Source organism: Coregonus clupeaformis, unplaced genomic scaffold (assembly GCF_020615455.1).
Source record: "Coregonus clupeaformis isolate EN_2021a unplaced genomic scaffold, ASM2061545v1 scaf0843, whole genome shotgun sequence".
Taxonomy (NCBI): domain Eukaryota; kingdom Metazoa; phylum Chordata; class Actinopteri; order Salmoniformes; family Salmonidae; genus Coregonus; species Coregonus clupeaformis.
The window spans coordinates 136,867-158,346 of NW_025534298.1; the positions used below are offsets into that span (position 1 = coordinate 136,867).

Here is a 21,480-nt window from a genome sequence, read left to right on the forward strand (position 1 = left end):
GAGACTTGAAAATAGCTGTGCAGCGATGCTCCCCATCCAACCTGACAGAGCTTGAGAGGATCTGCAGAGAAGAATGGGAGAAACTCCCCAAATACAGGTGTGCCAAGCTTGTAGTGTCATACCCAAGAAGACTTGAGGCAGTAATCGCTGCCAAAGGTCTTTCAACAAAGTACTGCGTAAATGGTCTGAATACTTATGTAAATGTGATATTTCAATTTTTTTTTTTTTTTTATACATTTGCAAACATTTCTAAAAACCTGTTTTTGCTTTGTCATTAAAATGTATTTTGTTTAGATTGATGAAGGGGCGAAAAAAGCAATTTAATCAATTTTAGAATCCGGCTGTAACGAAATATAGAAAAAGTGAAGGGGTCTGAATACTTTCCAAATGGTGGTTATATAGCATCATAGGTTTATATGGACATCATGTTTTCATTGATCATCCTTGATGTTTCTACATCCTTGAGCTGTTTCCGAATGCACTCTGTGTGTGTATATATAATATACCATTTGTCTTTAGCTGAAATAACGTATTTATTTTAACCAGGAGGGTCAGTTAAGAACCCACTCTCATTTACTCTGAACTTCCTGTCTAATGCAACAATAACCACACCACATGTCTTATAACAAACTTCCTGTCTAATGCAACAATAACCACACCAAACTTCCTGTCTAATGCAACAATAACCACAACAAACTTCCTGTCTAATGCAACAATAACCACAACAAACTTCCTGTCTAATGCAACAATAACCACACCACATGTTATATAACAAACTTCCTGTCTAATACAACAATAACCACACCAAACTTCCTGTCTAATGCAACAATAACCACAACAAACTTCCTGTCTAATGCAACAATAACCACACCAAACTTCCTGTCTAATGCAACAATAACCACACCAAACTTCCTGTCTAATGCAACAATAACCACACCACAACACATGTAATGTAATATATATCATTTTATTAGAGGCATATAATAATCTATATAAGCAATAAATCAGAACTCCATCATGTCTAGTCTGCTGTAAGGTATTACACATCATTGTAGTTGAGAGTTAGACAGATTAGTGTGGTCAATAAAATCATCTTCGGTTTATTCGAAAGTAACGTAAAAACACCCCCAGTTCAGTCCTTTGTGTCCATTACAGCTTTCTGAAAAGGGGGAAGACGTGGGCAGAGTCCCAAATGGCATCCTAGTCCCTATATAGTGCACTACTTTTGACCAGAGCCCTATGGTCCCCTGCACGTCTATTTTATACCAGGACGTATTGGCCTTGGTCAAGACTAGTGTACTATATAGGGAATAGGGTACCATTTGGAACTCACTGTACTATATAGGGAATAGGGTACCATTTGGAACTCACTGTACTATATAGGGAATAGGGTACCATTTGGAACTCACTGTACTATATAGGGAATAGGGTACCATTTGGAACTCACTGTACTATATAGGGAATAGGGTACCATTTGGAACTCACTGTACTATATAGGGAATAGGGTACCATTTGGAACTCACACCCACAGTCAAGCCTAGGCTCTGACTGACTTATAGAATTATATATATATAAACTAGAGGTCAGGGGTGAACTTCAGCAGTGCTAGTTTGTTTTCAAAACAACAGTAATTCCAGTGGGTGTAGGAATCGTAGTTATAATGATCTGAATATTGGGTTCATTGTCTGCCGGTTGGTCAACCCAGGGCCTTATTCAAGAGACTATAGATTGTAATTTATATAGATTGTAATTTATACATTTACCAGGGAATCATGTCTGTGCTACACAAGACATTTCTATCTGAATGTTCTGTATGAGGTTGCTCAACTGGTTGCAATAGTCCGGTGACCAACCAGAAAGCCCGGTTGGTTGGATTCCCGGATTTCCTGCCTCTTCCTAGCCTGGAGAAATCCAGTCATGTTTGGCATGACAAAGAGTGGAATGATATCTAAACAGACTGGTACCCAGGCTAGCCTCTTTCCTCCTGATTCCAATATTCCGACCTGGGTTTGTGGAAAACCTGGGAAAGTTACTAGAATTGTGCAAACCTGCTCCGTTGTGAACAAGCCCAGGTTCATTCCTACCACGTCTTCATCTGCTCGCTTGTCGGCATTTGTAACTTTGTGAATTTTTATAAAAATAGTCCTTAGATTCATACTATTTACAACCCTCTTGTACCGTAAGTTAGATCTGCATTTAAACTAAGGGTGCGTCCCAAATGGTACCCTATTCCCTATATAGTGCACTACTTTTGTACTATATCCCTCTCAAAAGTAGTGCACTATATAGGGAATAGGGTGCCATTTGGGATTCATACTATGACTGTGTAATCCTGTAGGTTTCTGTGGGGCTGCTGCTATGGTCTCTCTTTTCGGCTGGATTCCATTCTGAAAACATTCCCCCTTTCCTCTCCCTTGCTGTTCTGAAAGAGTGTAGATAAGAGCAGTATTGAAACTCCTTCTGAGACAGAAATTTAAAAGGGCAATCTGCAATTCAAAGAACAATGGAACGGTCACCCTGACCCCGCCACTGCATTGGTACGTGGCTGGATAAATATAACCACTCTCAAATTCATATACAGAGCTGTGGGTGCAAGAAGGAAAAGGAGCATGTTTTCTGTGAGAAAGGGAGCATGTTTTCTGTACTAGTGCACGTGACATTAAAACTTGAAACGTCTAATGGAATCCAGCCCAGACTGCGAGCGTGGCCAGACAGGTCAGACAGGTCAGAGCCACAGCACTCCTGCTGGTAGTATGGCAGTCAGCAGCAGCTCCCCTAGTGGTGGGTGGGGTTAAGGTGGTCAGCAGCAGCGTTTCTTGTCCACGTGGAGAATGCGGTTACAGCGAGGACAGGAGTGGTACGCATCCTTGAAGTGTTTCACGAAGAACGGGATCAGACAGCAGCCCACTACCAACCTGGGAGAGAGACACGGCGTTCAGTTGATTTTAGACATGTCTAATTTCCTCAAAAGTAAGTGTCTCTGGATAAGAGCGTCTGCTAAATGACGTAAATGTAGAAGAATCAAGACATTATATAACTCCTCCAGCTTTCCTCCCCCCCCCCCCCACCCACTTCTTTACTCACCCACAGAGGATGAAGAGGATGCACATGAGCCAGGCGAAGGCCCCGACTTTATAGGTGACGTTAGTCATCACCTGTTGTTGACAGGAAGTACAGGTGGTCATACCCGCTGAACGGCCCAGTTCTGTCTCATAACTCACAAACTTCTGAGTAGGAGCTCCACCACCTCCTCCAATACCACCTCCTCCACTGGTGTACACTATGGGTAGGGAGGGAGGGAGGGGAGGGAGAGGGGAGGGAGGGAGGGAGGGAGGGAGGGGGGGAGGGAGGGAGAGGACAAGTTATATTTGGCTGGCTCCAACACTGCTGGTATAGTAGGAACAAGGGAGAGAAAGATGGTTTCATGGGTAGACACGAGAGAGACGTGTGATGCCTTCAGATGCCTCCTTGGAACCTGGGAATTTACCAGTTATAAATACGCCATGATTGTGTTCAAGTGCTTTTTGAAGTCAGAACAATTCTTCAACCAATGAGATGTAATTTTAGCTAGCTAGATGAGCTAGCTGATGTTGCTACAGTTCTGGTGTTGCGTGCTTGTGTAAGGTATAAATGAGGCTTGAGACAGGAAGTGCTTACCTGTCTTGGCCTGAGACTGAGACGTAGAGAAGCTATTGGAGGGGATGGTGGAGGAAGGAGGGTTGAACGGGGTATGGACATGATATACCTTCACCCCATCCTCACCTTGCCCTTCAACTGGAAGAGAGAGGGAGTCATGGAGGGGGAGATGGGGAGGAGGAAGAGAGGGAGGAAGGGGGGAGATGGGGAGATAGAGAGAGAATTAGATAGCTCCAATATGTAAAACAGACTGAGTACAGTATAGATACAACCTTGGATGTAATAGTACAGTACAATACAACTTTATTGTCCACAAGTTACAGCGAACAACAGAATGTTGACGTACCTGGTATGATGTAGGGGGGCGGGTCTTTTCCATCTGCACTCATTCTCCTCTGCTGGGCTTCCTGTGAGAGGGGGTCAAGGGTCAGCTGTGTCTACCATACACGCTATAACATCAACATCGTCCTCTGGAGCAAGCCAGGCTCACAAGGACTGAATCAACAAATCATCTCCAATCAAGACATGAATCTGGTGTGTTCGAGCAGGGCTGGAGGAAGAGGTTTCATAAGCGCTACTTAAAAGCTTCACAGATCATCTATAAGCGCATGTCAACCTCTATAAAGAGTGACATAATTACCATTATAAGTTAAATTGCCAAATGTGACAAAGAGCTATGTTTACACACCATTTATAGAGGATTACATACACATATAGATGATTTGTGAAGCATTTATGTAGTGCTTATGAAGCCTCTGTAGGCTGTATAAAGCCTTCATAAGTTGTACTTGGTTTAAAGTGGGACTGAAGTGAGGCCTTAGATATGACGTCAGCCCCTCTAAAATGTGTGCCGCTGCCGTTAAAACGATGCAAGTCCAACCCAGGCTGACGTAGTTCTCTATTCAGTCATCTCTATTCAGTCACTAGGTGGTGCTATAACCCCAGGTACGGAGAACAAACACACAAACACACACACACACACACACACACACACACACACACACACACACACTCCACAGGTGAAACCTGTCATTCGGCATCCTCCACATTCTAATAGTCATGGTAAGAATGAGCTGAGAACCTTATTGTCCTGTAGTTGATTAGGGAGTGTGGTCTTGTGTCTTTTAAAGGTTACAGGCAGGGCTTCACTCGTCTCAGTAGCAGTCTGTTCAGCTGACATTCCAGTCCTTGGATTCCATGTCAGATGTTTAGCATGACAGGGGTGTCGAGGAGTGGAATGACAGCTAAACAGGCTGGTACCCAGAATAGTGCTCCACTGTGTTGGTTATGAGTCACTGTAATTTAGAGAACTATGTAGTCTATATACACATTTATTTGGTTTCCTATGGCAACAGCTACTCTTCCGGAATTCCACAAAGAAGAAACATTAATTGACAAACTTTATGGATGTGTCACTGAAGTCCAGGGTGTTGTTTCAGAAAAATTTGTACAAATAGTGCTGTCATTTCTAAACGGTTCACCTGATATGGATGAAAATACCCTCCAATTAAAGCTGACAGTCTGCACTCTGAACTTTAACCTCATAGTCATTCTATCATTTCGAAGTGCTGGAGTACAGAGCCAAAACAACAAAAAATGTTGTCACTGTCCGAATACTTTTGGAGCTCCCTGTATCTGATCCCAATCCACAAAACGTCAGAACATTACATTGTGAGATGAGCTTTTCTTATTCTACAGCGACTAAATCTCATCTCACTACTGGCTCAGTGTTGTGTTGCTGCTAAATCTGGAATCCTGCAACCAGGACTTCTGCAAAGCAGGGAATTCTGAGACAAATGTTCAGAATGTTGTAACCCTAAGGGTTCCGTTCGGAAGCCAGAAGACGGACTATCGCAGCGTTTCCCAAACTCAGTCCTGGGGACCCCAAGAGGTGAACGTTTTGGTTTTTGCCCTAGCACTACACAGCTGATTCAAATCGTCAACTCATCATCAAGCTTTGACGATTTGAATCAGCTGTGTAGTGCTAGGGCAAAAACCAAAATGTTCACCTCTTGGGGTCCCCAGGACCGAGTTTGTTAAACCTGACTTGAGATGGAACTACCCAAATCTAACTACCCCAGGCTGAGACATACGGACAAGCTCCTTTTCTAGAGCTGAGCTACGCCTTCAAAGTAACCTGCCTGTAGCCTTTCATATACCTGCAAACACACACACACACTGCCCACCCTTCCATCATACAAGGAACAGACAGAGAGCTTTGACTGTCAGTCACTCGTCATCTGCTGTCAGTGAGATTATACTCAACATGAGGGATGTCTATCTTAGGCTCACACACACACACACACACACACACACACAGACACACACACACACACACACAGACACACACACACACACACACACACACACACACACACACACACACACACACACAGACAGGCATACACCCGTAGAACAGATACACCTGTCTGTCTCCTCTGGTGCCCTGCAGGATGCTTCCCTGTCTGCCTCCTCTGGTGCCCTGCAGGATGCTTCCCTGTCTGTCTCCTCTGGTGCCCTGCAGGATGCTTCCCTGTCTGTCTCCTCTGGTGCCCTGCAGGATGCTTCCCTGTCTGTCTCCTCTGGTGCCCTGCAGGATGCTTCCCTGTCTGTCTCCTCTGGTGCCCTGCAGGTTGCTTCCCTGTCTGTCTCCTCTGGTGCCCTGCAGGATGCTTCCCTGTCTGTCTCCTCTGGTGCCCTGCAGGATGCTTCCCTTCCCTGTCTGTCTCCTCTGGTGCCCTGCAGGATGCTTCCCTGTCTGCCTCCTCTGGTGCCCTGCAGGATGCTTCCCTGTCTGTCTCCTCTGGTGCCCTGCAGGATGCTTCCCTGTCTGTCTCCTCTGGTGCCCTGCAGGATGCTTCCCTGTCTGTCTCCTCTGGTGCCCTGCAGGATGCTTCCCTGTCTGTCTCCTCTGGTGCCCTGCAGGATGCTTCCCTTCCCTGTCTTTCTCCTCTGGTGCCCTACAGGATGCTTCCCTGTCGGTCTCCTCTGGTGTCCTGCAGGATGCTTCCCCGTATTTAAAGGGATGGCTTAAGATAAATGTACTAAAAACCCAATTCTTTGAAAACTCCATGACAAAATGTGTTGGCCAGCAAGTGGGAGGGTTTTCAGCGGTTGAATGAAATGTATTCAGAGTGCGTTACACAACTAAAAAAGGGAAGTCTGAATGCCAAATACTGAGAAGTGCGTAGGGAATGCGTGCGTAGGAAAGGCGTGTGTAGGATACATTCCTAAGTTGGGATCAGTCCCTAAATGAGGAAATACAAGGTAAACATATACTGTACATCTCTACAGCTTTACATTAACGTTTTGATTGTTAAACATTATCACATTGCACTTGTTGCTTTTGATCAGTTATACAATTTAAAAAACATTATTTCACAACACACTAAGTGTGTACCCTCAGGCTCCTACTCCACTACCACATATCTACAACACTAAATCCATGTGTACGTGTGTGTATAGTGCGTATGTTATCGTGTGTGTGTGTGCATGTGTCTGTGCCTATGTTTGTGTTGCTTCACAGTACCCGCTGTTCCATAAGGTGGATTTTTATTTGTTTAAATGTGATTCTACTGCTTGCATCAGTTACCTGATGTGGAATAGAGTTCCATGTAGTCATGGCTCTATGTAGTACTGTGCGCCTCCCATAGTCTGTTCTGGACTTGGGGACTGTGAAGAGACCTCTGGTGGCATGTCTTGTGGGGTATGCATGGGTGTCTGAGCTGTGTGCTAGTCGTTTAAACAGACAGCTCTGTGCTTTCAACATGTCAATACCTCTCACAAATACAAGTAGTGATGAAGTCAATCTTTCCTCCACTTTGAGCCAGGAGAGATTGACATGCATATTATTAATTGAATAACAGATTCACTACATGGAACAACATAGTCCCCAAAAAATCTAAAGGAGGTTTGTTCTGAAGTGTGTGTCCTATATCTGAGAGATAAGAAAGATCAGGAAACTAATTAATATAATTTTTTTTTTTACATGAAATTATCCCCTTATTTTAGGCACTAAACTATCTTCATAATACACTTCTTTACATTTTTACAACTGGTACTGGGGACCTTCAGACTAGTCTTGTAAGGCTTTTGGGCAAAAAAGAGTCTCAGCTTTCAATAGAGTGGTCATAATGGTTTTTAGGCCAAACCGTTTGGACGCTACAGTCGGTTTTGTGAGAAGACCGATTTTCGGGATGTCTCATGGTCTGACAAACACCACTCTAGCTCTGTCACCACAGATGCAGAAGGGAGATATAGGATGAATTGAGACGCAGCCCATGCAAAAACAGATATCTCTATCTTAATCAGATGGATTTTGATGGGGATTTTTAAAATAATGTTAATTCGATTTCCGCGGGGGCGCGACCATGGTAGGCTAAGGGTTAAATACTGTGTTCATTTTAGTTAGAATTTTGTCGACAGACTCAACAGAATATATCGAGAGAAGGGGTTCAGAATATTAGGGATCAATGGAAGAAAGCCATCTAAATACACTGCATGGCCAAAAGTATTTGGACACCTGCTCGTCAAACACCTCATTCCACAATCATGGGCATTAATATGGATTTGGTCCCCCCTTTGCTTCTATAACAGCCTCCACTCTTCTGGGAAGGCTTTCCACTAGATGTTGGAACATTGCTGCGGGGACTTGCTTCCATTCAGCCACAAGAGCATTAGTGAGGTCTGGCACTGATGTTGGGCATTTAGGCCTGGCTCGCAGTCGACGTTCCAATTCCTCCCAAAGATGTTTGATGGGGTTGAGGTCAGGGCTCTGTGCAGGCCAGTCAAGTTCTTCCACACTGATCTCAACAAACCATTTCTGTATGGACCTCGCTTTGTGCACAGGTGCATTGTCATGCTGAAACAGGAAAGGGCCTTCCCCAAACTGTTGCCACAAAATTGGAAGCACAAAATCGTCTAGAATGTGATTGTATGCTGTAGCGTTAAGATTTCCCTTCACTGGAACTAAGGAGCCTGATCCATGAAAATTTGCCCCAGACCATTATTCCTCCTCCACCAAACTTTATAGTTGGCACTATGCATTTGGGCAGGTAGCATTCTCCTAGCATCCGCCAAACCTAGATTTGTCAGTCGGACTGCCAGATGGTGACACGTGATTCATCACTCCAGAGAACGTGTTTCCACTGCTACAGAGTCCAACGCTTAGCATTGCGCATGATCTTAGGCTTGTGTGCGGCTGCTCGGCCATGGCTACACTGTATTCTCCAACAGTAGACCTACACTATATTCTCCAACAGTAGACCTACACTATATTCTCCAACAGTAGACCTACACTATATTCTCCAACAGTAGGCCTACACTATATTCTCCAACAGTAGACCAACACTATATTCTCCAACAGTAGACCTACACTATATTCTCCAACAGTAGACCTACACTATATTCTCCAACAGTAGACCTACACTATATTCTCCAACAGTAGACCTACACTATATTCTCCAACAGTAGACCTACACTATATTCTCCAACAGTAGACCTACACTATATTCTCCAACAGTAGACCTACACTATATTCTCCAACAGTAGGCCTACACTATATTCTCCAACAGTAGACCTACACTATATTCTCCAACAGTAGACCTACACTATATTCTCCAACAGTAGGCCTACACTATATTCTCCAACAGTAGACCTACACTATATTCTCCAACAGTAGACCTACACTATATTCTCCAACAGTAGACCTACACTATATTCTCCAACAGTAGACCTACACTATATTCTCCAACAGTAGACCTACACTATATTCTCCAACAGTAGACCTACACTATATTCTCCAACAGTAGACCTACACTATATTCTCCAACAGTAGATCTACACTATATTCTCCAACAGTAGGCCTACACTATATTCTCCAACAGTAGACCTACACTATATTCTCCAACAGTAGACCTACACTATATTCTCCAACAGTAGACCTACACTATATTCTCCAACAGTAGGCCCACACTATATTCTCCCAACAGTAGACCTACACTATATTCTCCAACAGTAGACCTACACTATATTCTCCAACAGTAGACCTACACTATATTCTCCAACAGTAGACCTACACTATATTCTCCAACAGTAGACCTACACTATATTCTCCAACAGTAGACCTACACTATATTCTCCAACAGTAGACCTACACTATATTCTCCAACAGTAGACCTACACTATATTCTCCAACAGTAGACCTACACTATATTCTCCAACAGTAGATCTACACTATATTCTCCAACAGTAGGCCCACACTATATTCTCCAACAGTAGACCTACACTATATTCTCCAACAGTAGACCTACACTATATTCTCCAACAGTAGACCCACACTATATTCTCCAACAGTAGGCCTACACTATATTCTCCAACAGTAGGCCTACACTATATTCTCCAACAGTAGACCAACACTATATTCTCCAACAGTAGACCTACACTATATTCTCCAACAGTAGACCTACACTATATTCTCCAACAGTAGACCTACACTATATTCTCCAACAGTAGACCTACACTATATTCTCCAACAGTAGGCCTACACTATATTCTCCAACAGTAGACCTACACTATATTCTCCAACAGTAGACCTACACTATATTCTCCAACAGTAGACCTACACTATATTCTCCAACAGTAGACCTACACTATATTCTCCAACAGTAGACCTACACTATATTCTCCAACAGTAGACCTACACTATATTCTCCAACAGTAGACCTACACTATATTCTCCAACAGTAGGCCTACACTATATTCTCCAACAGTAGACCTACACTATATTCTCCAACAGTAGACCTACACTATATTCTCCAACAGTAGACCTACACTATATTCTCCAACAGTAGACCTACACTATATTCTCCAACAGTAGACCTACACTATATTCTCCAACAGTAGACCTACACTATATTCTCCAACAGTAGACCTACACTATATTCTCCAACAGTAGATCTACACTATATTCTCCAACAGTAGACCTACACTATATTCTCCAACAGTAGACCCACACTATATTCTCCAACAGTAGACCAACACTATATTCTCCAACAGTAGACCTACACTATATTCTCCAACAGTAGACCTACACTATATTCTCCAACAGTAGACCTACACTATATTCTCCAACAGTAGGCCTACACTATATTCTCCAACAGTAGACCTACACTATATTCTCCAACAGTAGACCTACACTATATTCTCCAACAGTAGACCTACACTATATTCTCCAACAGTAGGCCTACACTATATTCTCCAACAGTAGACCTACACTATATTCTCCAACAGTAGACCTACACTATATTCTCCAACAGTAGACCTACACTATATTCTCCAACAGTAGACCTACACTATATTCTCCAACAGTAGACCTACACTATATTCTCCAACAGTAGACCAACACTATATTCTCCAACAGTAGACCTACACTATATTCTCCAACAGTAGGCCTACACTATATTCTCCAACAGTAGACCTACACTATATTCTCCAACAGTAGGCCTACACTATATTCTCCAACAGTAGGCCTACACTATATTCTCCAACAGTAGACCAACACTATATTCTCCAACAGTAGACCTACACTATATTCTCCAACAGTAGACCTACACTATATTCTCCAACAGTAGACCTACACTATATTCTCCAACAGTAGACCTACACTATATTCTCCAACAGTAGGCCTACACTATATTCTCCAACAGTAGACCTACACTATATTCTCCAACAGTAGACCAACACTATATTCTCCAACAGTAGACCTACACTATATTCTCCAACAGTAGACCTACACTATATTCTCCAACAGTAGACCTACACTATATTCTCCAACAGTAGGCCTACACTATATTCTCCAACAGTAGACCTACACTATATTCTCCAACAGTAGACCTACACTATATTCTCCAACAGTAGACCTACACTATATTCTCCAACAGTAGACCTACACTATATTCTCCAACAGTAGACCTACACTATATTCTCCAACAGTAGACCTACACTATATTCTCCAACAGTAGACCCACACTATATTCTCCAACAGTAGGCCTACACTATATTCTCCAACAGTAGACCTACACTATATTCTCCAACAGTAGGCCTACACTATATTCTCCAACAGTAGACCTACACTATATTCTCCAACAGTAGACCTACACTATATTCTCCAACAGTAGGCCTACACTATATTCTCCAACAGTAGACCTACACTATATTCTCCAACAGTAGACCTACACTATATTCTCCAACAGTAGACCTACACTATATTCTCCAACAGTAGACCTACACTATATTCTCCAACAGTAGACCTACACTATATTCTCCAACAGTAGGCCTACACTATATTCTCCAACAGTAGACCTACACTATATTCTCCAACAGTAGACCTACACTATATTCTCCAACAGTAGACCTACACTATATTCTCCAACAGTAGACCTACACTATATTCTCCAACAGTAGACCTACACTATATTCTCCAACAGTAGACCTACACTATATTCTCCAACAGTAGGCCTACACTATATTCTCCAACAGTAGACCTACACTATATTCTCCAACAGTAGACCTACACTATATTCTCCAACAGTAGGCCTACACTATATTCTCCAACAGTAGGCCTACACTATATTCTCCAACAGTAGACCTACACTATATTCTCCAACAGTAGACCTACACTATATTCTCCAACAGTAGACCTACACTATATTCTCCAACAGTAGGCCTACACTATATTCTCCAACAGTAGACCTACACTATAGTTCTCCAACAGTAGACCTACACTATATTCTCCAACAGTAGGCCTACACTATATTCTCCAACAGTAGGCCTACACTATATTCTCCAACAGTAGACCTACACTATATTCTCCAACAGTAGACCTACACTATATTCTCCAACAGTAGACCTACACTATATTCTCCAACAGTAGGCCTACACTATATTCTCCAACAGTAGACCTACACTATATTCTCCAACAGTAGACCTACACTATATTCTCCAACAGTAGGCCTACACTATATTCTCCAACAGTAGACCTACACTATATTCTCCAACAGTAGACCTACACTATATTCTCCAACAGTAGGACTACACTATATTCTCCAACAGTAGACCTACACTATATTCTCCAACAGTAGACCTACACTATATTCTCCAACAGTAGACCTACACTATATTCTCCAACAGTAGACCAACACTATATTCTCCAACAGTAGACCTACACTATATTCTCCAACAGTAGACCTACACTATATTCTCCAACAGTAGACCTACACTATATTCTCCAACAGTAGACCTACACTATATTCTCCAACAGTAGACCTACACTATATTCTCCAACAGTAGACCTACACTATATTCTCCAACAGTAGACCTACACTATATTCTCCAACAGTAGATCTACACTATATTCTCCAACAGTAGGCCTACACTATATTCTCCAACAGTAGACCTACACTATATTTTCCAACAGTAGACCAACACTATATTCTCCAACAGTAGACCTACACTATATTCTCCAACAGTAGACCTACACTATATTCTCCAACAGTAGACCTACACTGTATTCTCCAACAGTAGGCCTACACTATATTCTCCAACAGTAGACCTACACTATATTCTCCAACAGTAGACCTACACTATATTCTCCAACAGTAGACCTACACTATATTCTCCAACAGTAGACCTACACTATATTCTCCAACAGTAGACCTACACTATATTCTCCAACAGTAGACCTACACTATATTCTCCAACAGTAGACCTACACTATATTCTCCAACAGTAGACCTACACTATATTCTCCAACAGTAGACCTACACTATATTCTCCAACAGTAGACCAACACTATATTCTCCAACAGTAGACCTACACTATATTCTCCAACAGTAGGCCTACACTATATTCTCCAACAGTAGACCTACACTATATTCTCCAACAGTAGGCCTACACTATATTCTCCAACAGTAGGCCTACACTATATTCTCCAACAGTAGACCAACACTATATTCTCCAACAGTAGACCTACACTATATTCTCCAACAGTAGGCCTACACTATATTCTCCAACAGTAGACCTACACTATATTCTCCAACAGTAGACCAACACTATATTCTCCAACAGTAGGCCTACACTATATTCTCCAACAGTAGACCTACACTATATTCTCCAACAGTAGACCAACACTATATTCTCCAACAGTAGACCTACACTATATTCTCCAACAGTAGACCTACACTATATTCTCCAACAGTAGACCTACACTATATTCTCCAACAGTAGACCTACACTATATTCTCCAACAGTAGACCTACACTATATTCTCCAACAGTAGACCTACACTATATTCTCCAACAGTAGACCTACACTATATTCTCCAACAGTAGACCTACACTATATTATCCAACAGTAGGCCTACACTATATTCTCCAACAGTAGACCTACACTATATTCTCCAACAGTAGACCTACACTATATTCTCCAACAGTAGGCCTACACTATATTCTCCAACAGTAGACCTACACTATATTCTCCAACAGTAGACCTACACTATATTCTCCAACAGTAGACCTACACTATATTCTCCAACAGTAGATCTACACTATATTCTCCAACAGTAGGCCTACACTATATTCTCCAACAGTAGACCTACACTATATTCTCCAACAGTAGACCTACACTATATTCTCCAACAGTAGACCTACACTATATTCTCCAACAGTAGGCCTACACTATATTCTCCAACAGTAGACCTACACTATATTCTCCAACAGTAGACCTACACTATATTCTCCAACAGTAGACCTACACTATATTCTCCAACAGTAGACCTACACTATATTCTCCAACAGTAGACCTACACTATATTCTCCAACAGTAGACCTACACTATATTCTCCAACAGTAGGCCTACACTATATTCTCCAACAGTAGACCTACACTATATTCTCCAACAGTAGACCTACACTATATTCTCCAACAGTAGGCCTACACTATATTCTCCAACAGTAGGCCTACACTATATTCTCCAACAGTAGACCTACACTATATTCTCCAACAGTAGACCTACACTATATTCTCCAACAGTAAACCTAAACACTATATTCTCCAACAGTAGGCCTACACTATATTCTCCAACAGTAGACCTACACTATATTCTCCAACAGTAGACCTACACTATATTCTCCAACAGTAGGCCTACACTATATTCTCCAACAGTAGGCCTACACTATATTCTCCAACAGTAGACCTACACTATATTCTCCAACAGTAGACCTACACTATATTCTCCAACAGTAGACCTACACTATATTCTCCAACAGTAGGCCTACACTATATTCTCCAACAGTAGACCTACACTATATTCTCCAACAGTAGGCCTACACTATATTCTCCAACAGTAGACCTACACTATATTCTCCAACAGTAGACCTACACTATATTCTCCAACAGTAGACCTACACTATATTCTCCAACAGTAGACCTACACTATATTCTCCAACAGTAGACCAACACTATATTCTCCAACAGTAGACCTACACTATATTCTCCAACAGTAGACCTACACTATATTCTCCAACAGTAGACCTACACTATATTCTCCAACAGTAGGTCTTCACCATTTTCTTCCTAATGCATTTTATACAAGGCTCCACTTTTTCATGTACATTACACCTTTTCTTTCATAATGCATTGGATACAAAGCTTACTGTGTGTTGAATTTTACATGAGGGTTGCCAGATTGGAGGAAAAATAAATGTTCTTTGGTGAAGGTATTTGATTGGGGAGTGGGGATACATTTTTGATGGGAAATTATAAATCACACCATAATACACACACTCACTTTGTTTGTACTCATGTTATAGCCAACTCATGACTTTTGTATTAATTATTTGTAATAATATATTTGTATCTAGTTGTCATGTATTCATTATCTTTAACTGGTTAAATGTTTGTCGTTTGCATGTTTCAGTGATGATTAACATCGTTAAATAGTCGTAAATCTCTGCTTGATTTAGCTTTTGGTATATGTGGCATTTTTATACATATTCTGTATTTCCACTGAAGAAAGCAATAATGAATCAACACACTACTGTAAATAAATGGACACTAGCTGTTATAAAATGGAAATTGTTCTCCGTAAATAAATGGTGAGAAATGCTCAGTCTGAAGCCATTCGGCTATGGGTTTCACAGCCCTGTAATAATGATACAAGTTATATCACCTTAAAAAGGGTTTGTTTACAGCCTCTGGGGTATAACATGTTGGGCATTGTAGTATAGGAGAGTCTGACATATGACCCCTAACTTGATTTCAGTCTTCGCCAATGAGAGCCAAGAGGGGCCTAGCTTTCGTAGTTCATGACTGGGAAAGGCCTTGATTCTTGGCCGTAGAAAATCCTTCATCCATCTCATTAGATCAGAACAGGATGGTTTAACAGCGATTCATATTACTGTTTTGTATCCTGAAAAAAAGGATAGTTGTGTTTTGCTGCGTAACACACTTACATTATTTGTCTACCCATATGCTGTGGATGGTCGTCAGGTTATTTGATGTATAAGCTTCAGTAACAAAATTAACACTATGGTTGTAATAGTACTTTAAACAGGTCGTTTGTAAATGTGTTTGTTTTGGGTCCACACTGGTAAGTTAACTTATGTAAATTAGACAGCCACAGAGGATTTTCTTCTGAATAACTGGTCGGGGCATAGCACTTCCCATTCAGCTTCAGGCAACTTTGTTGTAAGGCTTGATCCCACCTGTATTGACTACTTCTATCCGTAACGCCCATTGTTGCATATCCATTCTTCACTAGATATATCGACGCAATTACACCCAACCCAATGTTGAAAAACAGAATGCTTCCCACCACTAGATCACATAACTAGACGTGAGCTGGACGTGATCCCAACGCTGCCACCAATGTAGCGGAAGAAAGCTGCAACAGGGACTCTGACCAGGGCAAAGTGAGCTCTAACTGCCGTTGCCATGAAAGCCTAGTAGGCCTCTGGGCAGAGGCAGGAGGCACACAATGTTGGCATATGCCTTGTTACAATAGCCTAAATATATAACAAGATTGACACGACCGTAATAATCATCATGAAACGGCCTTGGTAGTGACATAAGTGTAAGCCAACATAATTCATTATTTTACATTAACCTGTTTAACTGCATTGGTATGGCTTAATTGATCATAGTCCAGACTCGTTATAGTTGCAAATACCATGCAGTTTCACCAGGGGAATTTAAGCCAAACAGATTTTTTTGCAGGTCTTCTGTTTCCCTACATTTATTTATGAATTCATTTCCTATCATGAAAATGTATTCCCATTCCCTAATCAAATATCTTAATTGATACCACAAAAAAAAGAAAAATAAAGCTTTTTTACTCCAATCTGGCAACCCTAAAAAAATCTGACATAGCACCATTATCCCAAAGTATTAAGTGAAAACAAGCATAGAAAACAGCATTGGCATGAATAATAATAATAAAAAAACGTAAGGCTACTATTATGTTATAAATATTTCGGTGACAACCTGGTTGATTAACAATATTGGGTTGTTAACACGTTTTTTTTAAATATATAAATAAATGTGGGACACAAAAAAAGCCAGTGTAGAACACCAATACCCAAAATGCATTGCTCCAATAACTTTCAAAAGATTATTCTGAAAATGTGTGTATTTTCACACGATTTAAGCCACACAAAAAACACACGAAAACACACGAAATCTGCTGAAAAACTTTTTGTACTTATTTGCACGAATTGAGTGTGAGATTGTGTTGACGACACAGCCAAGTATTGGGCCCTGCGTCAGTGTCAAACTGTTACGACTTCGTCTTGTGCTCAGCTCGTGACAGATTTAATTAGCCTCAACATTAGTTAAAAAAAATACATATTATCAACTGTTACTAACGATCCTCAGCAACAACCACATGGCAATGAGTGTGTTTAACGAGGAAGCAAATGAAGGTGAATGAAACAATGGAATGATAATGTAGGTGTAACCGGTGTGAAATGGCTAGCTAGTTAGTGGTGACGGAAGCAACACTGTTACATAGGCTATACCAACTGAAGGGAACCAACAGGAAATTGGCAGTTGAATAAGTGCTTTTAGGCTTACTGAAGGTCCATACTGTTCGTGGCTAATATTTAACATGATAGAAAAAAAAAAAGGATGTATGCGCTCACTAACTGTAAGTCGCTCTGGATAAGAGCTTCTGCTAAATGACTTAAAATGTAGACTACAATTAAGCAATAATGCTCGTGGAGGTGTGGTATATGGCCAATATACATTTACATTTTAGTCATTTAGCAGACGCTCTTATCCAGAGCGACTTACAGTTAGTGAATACATATTTTTTTATACTGGCCCCCTGTGGGAATCGAACCCACAACCCTGGCATTGCAAACGCCATGCTCTATCAACTGAGCTACATCCCTGCCGGCCATTCCCTCCCCTACCCTGGACGACGCTGGGCCAAATGTGCGCACAGCCCTTAGCCGTGGTATATTGGCCATATATCACCAACCCCTGAGGTGCCTTATTGTTATTATAAACTGGTTACCAACATAATCAGAGCAGTAAATATAAATGTTTTGTCATACCCGTGTTATACGGTCTGATATACCATGGCTTTCAGCCAATCAGAATCCGGGCTGAAACCACCTAGTTTATAATTAACCCTTATAGAGCCATTGATCACGCCGATTGGCACGTGTGTTTTTCTGTTCCTTATTAGAAAAACTAGACTTTAGTCTTGGAGGTGTGTTTCCTGACCAATTATGTTTTTGGTTAATGATGTTTGTCCAAATGAGACACTGTAGCCTATTTCACTTCCTCAAAATCCCCAGAATGAATCTAAGATAACTCAATAAATCTGTAATTAATTTTGACGTTTTTGTCGAGGATGTTTTAGTTGCGCAATTTTACATCTAACTAAGGTGTTTGGTGCAGTATTTCTCAAGTAAAAAAAATGGTGTGACGTGTTGTCTCATGCAAGCCATCAGCGCTGCTGAGCAGGTCTGTGCAATTGGATAGAGAGCAATCACCGTAGCTGTTCACCCCATGTTAGTGGGCAAATGGACATCATCAAATCAAAACCCAACCTTCATTTACCCTTTGTGATGCACGGATGTTCCAAACTCAGTTTTAGACAAGACTGACTTTATGATCAAAATTATCCTATTTACACTTTGTAGATACTAGAATAACTGGTTCTGACTCATATTGATGCCGTTTTCAAAGGCATTTGTTGCTTTTTAAAGGCAGTCGCTCTTTAACCCTTAGACCAGACACCTACTCCATATGACAGAGAGACAACTCCCTAATCCTAATGACATCACACACCTTGACACCTCATCTCTGTCTTGTCATGTCTCACAGGTAGATAGTGAATGATTAGTATTTCAACAGCTTGGTTTGGTTCTGTTGACCCTATTTTTGTAGCTTATCTCAGATTTGAAACAACATTACACCACTTACAACTGTTTCAGTGAAATCTATGGAAACTACACAGTTCAACGTCTAGTTTTGATTTATATTTGTTTGAGTTGTCAACTAATGTGAATTCAACGTGAAATCAACAACAAATGTCACAGGATTTAGGTTAAAAGTTGGGTGAAAAAAATATGAAATGCCCTTATGTTGATTACTTTATGCGAATACAATCAGTTTTCCACGTTGATTCAGTCATCACAATGTTTTTTGGGGTTGAAATTACGTGGAAACAACGTTGGTTCAACCAGTTTTTGCCCAGTGGGTAAGTTCTAAGTTATCAAATCTCCTGAACCTTACACCTGAAATCACCTGAAAGCCACAGGTCGTCCCTAACGACAGGTCGTCCCTAACGACCATAATAATGAATGTCATTCAGTAGAGATTCTTACCTGTCTGGATGTGTAGATATGTGTTGTAGCTGCTGTTGATAGTACTGAGAACTCTGTCTCTGCTTCCCTCTTCCCCTTACCCACTCCCAGGCCACGCCCCATTATCCACTCCCAGGCCACGCCCCCTTACCCATTCCCAAGCCCCACCCCCTCACCCACTCCCAAGCCCCACCCCCTCACCCACTCCCAAGCCCCACCCCCTCATGAATATGTCATAGGAATCTTCCTGGGTGGATGATACTGCACATGGCCCGTCTCGGTGTGCGTTCCAAATCGCACCCTATTCCCGATATAGTGCACTACGTTTGACCAGGACCCATCCCCTTTTCCATCCAGGGCCCTGGTCAAAAGTAGTGCACTATATAGGGAATAGGGTGCAATTTGGGATACATCCTCATTCTGTTTTCTCTGTGTGTTCTTTGTTTCTGTGGGTTTTGTGTTTGTTGGCATGCTGTGTCAGTAGGGCTGGGCCTGTTTCTCAGCAGTACTCTACTCTCACGATAACCTATTTCTAGCCACCCATAACATACTCTGACTACTAGTCCACACTTAGAGGGAATTCTCACACACACACTTGTTACGTTACAGCCTTATTCTATAACGGATTCAATTGTTTTTGTTTCCCCTCATCAATCTAGACACAATACCCCATAATGACAAAGTAAAAACTTTACATATCAATTTTAGAATAAGGCTGTAATGTAACAAAATGTGGAAAAAGGGAAGGGGTTTAAATACTTTCAGAAGGCACTGTAGATACACACACACATTCTTACTTGACTACTCGTCCCAACCGAGACACTTCCCTTTATCTTGGAATGTGACAGGATGACAGATGCTCTCTCTCTCTCTCTCTCTCTCTCTCTCTCTCTCGCTCTCTCTATCTACATAATGTCTATGAACACAGATTTGACCCTTGGTGCCATGTCTCTCTCTCTCTCTCTCTCTCTCTCTCTCTCTCTCTCTCTCTCTCTCTCTCTCTCTCGCTCTCTCTATCTACATAATGTCTATGAACACAGATTTGACCCTTGGTGCCATGTCTCTCTCTCTCTCTCTCTCTCTCTCTCTCTCTCTCTCTCTCTCTCTCTCTCTCTCTCTCTCTCTCTCTCTCTCTCTCTCTCTCTCTCTCTCTCTCTCTCTCACTCTCTCTCTCTACATAATGTCTATGAACACAGATTTGACCCTTGGTGCCATGTTGTTTCAGAAGACCCCTGGACTGTGGCATAGTAGGTAGACAAGCTAGAGACCTTTAGAGTGACCAGTCTAGTTAGAGGGGCCTGTCTCCCAGAATCAGATTCAAGGTACAATGCAGCTGTTTTCCTTTCAATATAAAATCATTTATGGGCAACAATGAAGTACCTTGCTGTGATTTGTTTTAAATTAAAATGACACATTTCTCAAGCAATCTTTTAGCTAGGACTGTCTGGGAGTGGTCTGAGTAGGGAGGGGAAAACTGAAAACGAGCTGTTATTGGGAGAGAGGTTTGGAATGCTCTTTCTTATTTATTGCCTTACCTCCATAACTTGCTACATTTGCACACACTGTATATATATTTTCTGTTGTATTTCTGACTTTATGTTTTTTACCCCATATGTAACTCTGTGTTGTTTTTATTGCACTACTTTGCTTTATCTTGGCCAGGTCGCAGTTGTAAATGAGAACCTGTTCTCAACTGGCTTACCTGGTTAAATAAAGGTGAAATAAAAAAATAAATAAAAATAAAATAGTAACTAATTGGTGATGTCAACTCCATCCTCTTCCCATCCTCCCCCTCCTCTTCCCATCCTCCCACTCCTCTCTCCTTCTCCCCCTCCTCCCCCTCCTCTTCCCTCCTCCCACTCCTCCCCCTCCTCTTCCCTCCTCCCCCTTCTCCCCCTCCTCCCACTCCTCTCCCCTTCTCCCCTTCTCCCCTCCTCCTCTTCCCTGCCTCCCCCTCCTCTTCCCTCCTCCCA

At 41.7% G+C, this 21,480-nt stretch overlaps 1 protein-coding gene across 1 annotated transcript; it reads right to left on the bottom strand.

Annotated features, from left to right (window-relative positions):
• Positions 1 to 1,441: 1,441 nt before the first annotated feature.
• Positions 1,442 to 19,630, bottom strand: LOC123485766 (lipopolysaccharide-induced tumor necrosis factor-alpha factor homolog). Its single transcript, XM_045216890.1, has 5 exons — positions 19,529 to 19,630; positions 3,983 to 4,043; positions 3,658 to 3,774; positions 3,085 to 3,280; positions 1,442 to 2,915 (listed from the first exon to the last, which is right to left on the bottom strand). Exons 1-5 carry the CDS (start codon positions 19,628 to 19,630, stop codon positions 2,801 to 2,803), a joined length of 591 nt encoding a protein of 196 aa, XP_045072825.1. The 3' UTR covers positions 1,442 to 2,800.
• Between the last annotated feature and the right edge of the window lie 1,850 nt (positions 19,631 to 21,480).

Coding starts and splice junctions, on each gene's coding strand:
- LOC123485766 (XM_045216890.1), bottom strand. CDS start 19,630: ATGGGGCGTGGCCTGGGAGTGGGTAAGGGGAAGAGGGAAGCAGAGACA. Junction 3,775..3,982: donor GCCCCCCTACATCATACCAG/GTACGTCAACAT, acceptor TCTCTCTTCCAG/TTGAAGGGCAAGGTGAGGAT. Junction 2,916..3,084: donor ATCCTCTTCATCCTCTGTGG/GTGAGTAAAGAA, acceptor TCTCTCTCCCAG/GTTGGTAGTGGGCTGCTGTC.